At 61.3% G+C, this 2,959-nt stretch overlaps 1 protein-coding gene across 4 annotated transcripts in view; it reads right to left on the bottom strand.

The window, feature by feature from the left end:
- NDOR1 (NADPH dependent diflavin oxidoreductase 1) overlaps positions 1 to 2,959 on the bottom strand; it is a 13,956-nt gene that overhangs the window by 7,528 nt on the left and 3,469 nt on the right. For all 4 annotated transcript variants that reach the window (XM_004390669.2, XM_004390668.2, XM_004390667.2 and 1 more), the window contains exon 3: positions 509 to 606. In XM_004390669.2, coding sequence (XP_004390726.1) covers positions 509 to 606 — 98 coding nt within the window. The remainder of the gene's footprint in view (positions 1 to 508; positions 607 to 2,959) is intronic.

Genomic DNA, 2,959 nt, shown 5'->3' on the forward strand with positions numbered 1-2,959 from the left:
GCCTCTCCTGCCCCACAGTGCCCTCCTCATGGAGGAAGGCGGCCTCTCCCGCCCCAATGTCCCCCTCATGGAGGAAGACGGCCTCTCCTGCCCCACAGTGCCCCCCTCATGGAGGAAGACGGCCTCTCCTGCCCCACAGTGCCCCCGTTATGGACGAAGGTGGCCTCTCCTGCCCCACAGTGCCCCCCTCATGGAGGAAGGTGGCCTCTCTCGCCCCACAGTGACTCCTCATGGACGAAGGCGGCCTCTCCTGCCCCACAGTGCCCCCCTTATGGACAAAGGCGGCCTCTCTCGCCCCACAGTGACTCCTCATGGAGGAAGGTGGCCTCTCCCGCCCCAATGTCCCCCTCATGGACGAAGGCGGCCTGTCCCGCCCCCCAGTGCCCTCTTACACCAGATGGGAGGGCCCGGCATGGGTGCGTGCTCCCGCAGGGGGCGTCTGTGGGGACGAGGCACAGCCATGACAGGTGCCTGCAGTGACCTGGGAAAGCTACTCCTGCTGACTCACTTGGCGTACGAGGAATCCCCAAGGCCCAGGACGGCAAAGTCCATCTGGCAGAGGGAGGTCGGTGGCAGGTTCTTCCGGAATAGGAACCTCCAGAAGTTCTACAACCAGAAGAAACCGCTCGTTAGAGTCCCCAAGCCCTGGGCCAGTCCTGCAGCTCTCAAAGTGAGTGGGACCACGTGGCAGGAAGGGTGGGAAGGGCCTCAGGGGGGTGGGGTTCTGCTGTGCCCAGCTTGCAGGATGAAAGGCTGCAGGGGAGACCATGGCTGCCCTGCTAGCAGGAGCCTGGGCCCCAGTGGGCCCCAGACCTGACAGGGTGGGTGGGAGGGCTGCCCCAGGGCCCTTGCCAGGGCGCCTACTTTCCTGCTCCCAAAAACCCTATTCTAAGAAGACAACAAGGGCAAAAACACAGTTTATTCTGATTACGGTGGCCAGGTGTTCGAACAAATACAGAAAATTACAAAAAAGAAAAAAGCTACAGGAAACCACCAGCACAGAGTACGGGGCGGGGGCCATGCCTTCCAGGCCCAGGCCTGGGACCAGGCAGCAGGGAAGCTGGCACTCCTGACAGGGGAGACTGAAGAGGGGGACACCCAGGACGAGGGCCAGGGCCCAACCCAGGAGGCCAACCAGTTGGAAGATGGCAGGACCCCAGCTTTGCTTTCCTTACCCCAGCATCCCCCAGCCTCTGTCCCGACACCCTCATGGTTCCAGCTCTAGCCCGTGACTTCTGACCTAGGCTGAGCGGCCACACCCAACAGCCCCTTGGTCTCTGCTGTTTACTCTCTTGTGCAGGGCTCCCACCCTGGGCTCCAAGCCCCTGCTTTTCCTGACCGCATGCGGCTCTGCCTGCCCCGTCCTCACCCTCCTCTGCCCCTGCTCGCCCACCTTCCCAAATCCACACACCCACCACCGCACAGCCCGGCCTCAGGCCACTGCCTGCTCCAGTGAGTCCTGTCTCCAGGGACATCAGGGTCCCGACCCCTGAGGTCTGAGCCTGTGTCTGCAGACACGTCCCTTCCATCCCGTGCCAATCACCGCCAGCCTGGAGGCCTCATCCAGACCACCTCGTGCACTTGGCCCTGGCAGAGGATCCAGCCCGACTGCAGTAGCTTCCCCCAACCCGTCTCCTCACAGCTGCCAAAGGGACCTCCAGCACACACGGCTCACACGGCAGCCTGTCTTCATACCTCATGCTTCCGTGAGCACACGCTGCCCAGCCTCCGCCCCAGCCCGCCCAGCCCCTGCACAGTGAGGGGTGCGGGACCTTGCACCCCTCAAAGGCCCAGCCCTGCTTGTGGCCGACACCCCCTCAGACCAACCCCCAGGGTCCCCGAGCTCCACCTCTTGGGATCACACCTGGCAGTCGGCAGTTCCCACCTCCTGAGCACTCCACTCCACATCTCCTGGGTCAAAGCCCACGTTCTGGAAGCCCGGGATGGCCTTCTTGCTTATTTCAGTGGAGAACTACCTCCTGGGCTTCCCGAGACAGGACTCATGAGAAGTCAAGTCTCGGGACCTTGCACGTCCTGATTCTCCCCACACCTGGTCCACAGGTCCACCAGGCATACTAAAGGTTGAAACCCTTTTCCTTGAGAATCTGAGGCTCTGCTCTAGGTGCCTCCAGCTTCCAAGGTCGCTGTGGGGAAGCCAGAGGCTGCTCTTCTGGCCGCTCCTCTGTATGTGGCCTGCTCTGTCCCCAGGAGCTAAGTCTATGCCCACGAGCCCTGGTGAGCATTGCTCTCATGCAGCGAGGCCTCCTGGCACCGGCAGGCCCTTTTGGCTGAAGACTTGCCCTTCAGTTCTGGGACGTCTTCTGTCGCTCATCCTTAATAATTTTCTTCCTGCCATCTCGTGTTCATTCTGAACCTTCTGGAATGATCTCTGAACTTCAGGGCCTTCGCTTTCCATTCTCTATTTCTCTGCTTTTTCATACTTGCTGGGAGAATCCCCTAACTTTATTTTCCAACCCTTCTGCAAGTTTTTCAGTATCGCCTTGAACTGAAAGGATTTTTCCTTGGTCTCTAGTTTTGTTCTGCGAGGTGTTTCTGTGGCACCTGCTCTGTTTCCTCCTTCTCTGCCGAGCAACCTCCGTGGTCCTGTCCTTCACCCCAGTCTTTCCTCAGATGTGCCAGGCTCTCCCCGACCTCTTTACACCAAGAGGCTAACAGACAGCTGTGAGGACGGGGCCTGTCGCCTGGCTTCATGGCACGGAGGTGGGGCGTGGCCCAGCCTGTGGGAGCCCGTTCCCCTGGCCATGCAGTTCCCTACGAGGGAGCATCTGCCCTACCTGGGAGCTGCGCAACCGCACTGTCACCGCGAAGACCTGAGGTGAGGTGGGGGCCTTCCTCCTGGGGAGACCTCAGTCCTCGACGCCAGCATCCTGCTCCGGCCTCCGTGCCCAGGCCCCAGCCTGCAGCTCCGTCTGGGGAGACCCCAGTCCTCGACGCCAGC

Source organism: Trichechus manatus, unplaced genomic scaffold, assembly GCF_000243295.1.
Source record: "Trichechus manatus latirostris isolate Lorelei unplaced genomic scaffold, TriManLat1.0 scaffold00317, whole genome shotgun sequence".
NCBI classification, from domain to species: Eukaryota; Metazoa; Chordata; class Mammalia; order Sirenia; family Trichechidae; genus Trichechus; species Trichechus manatus.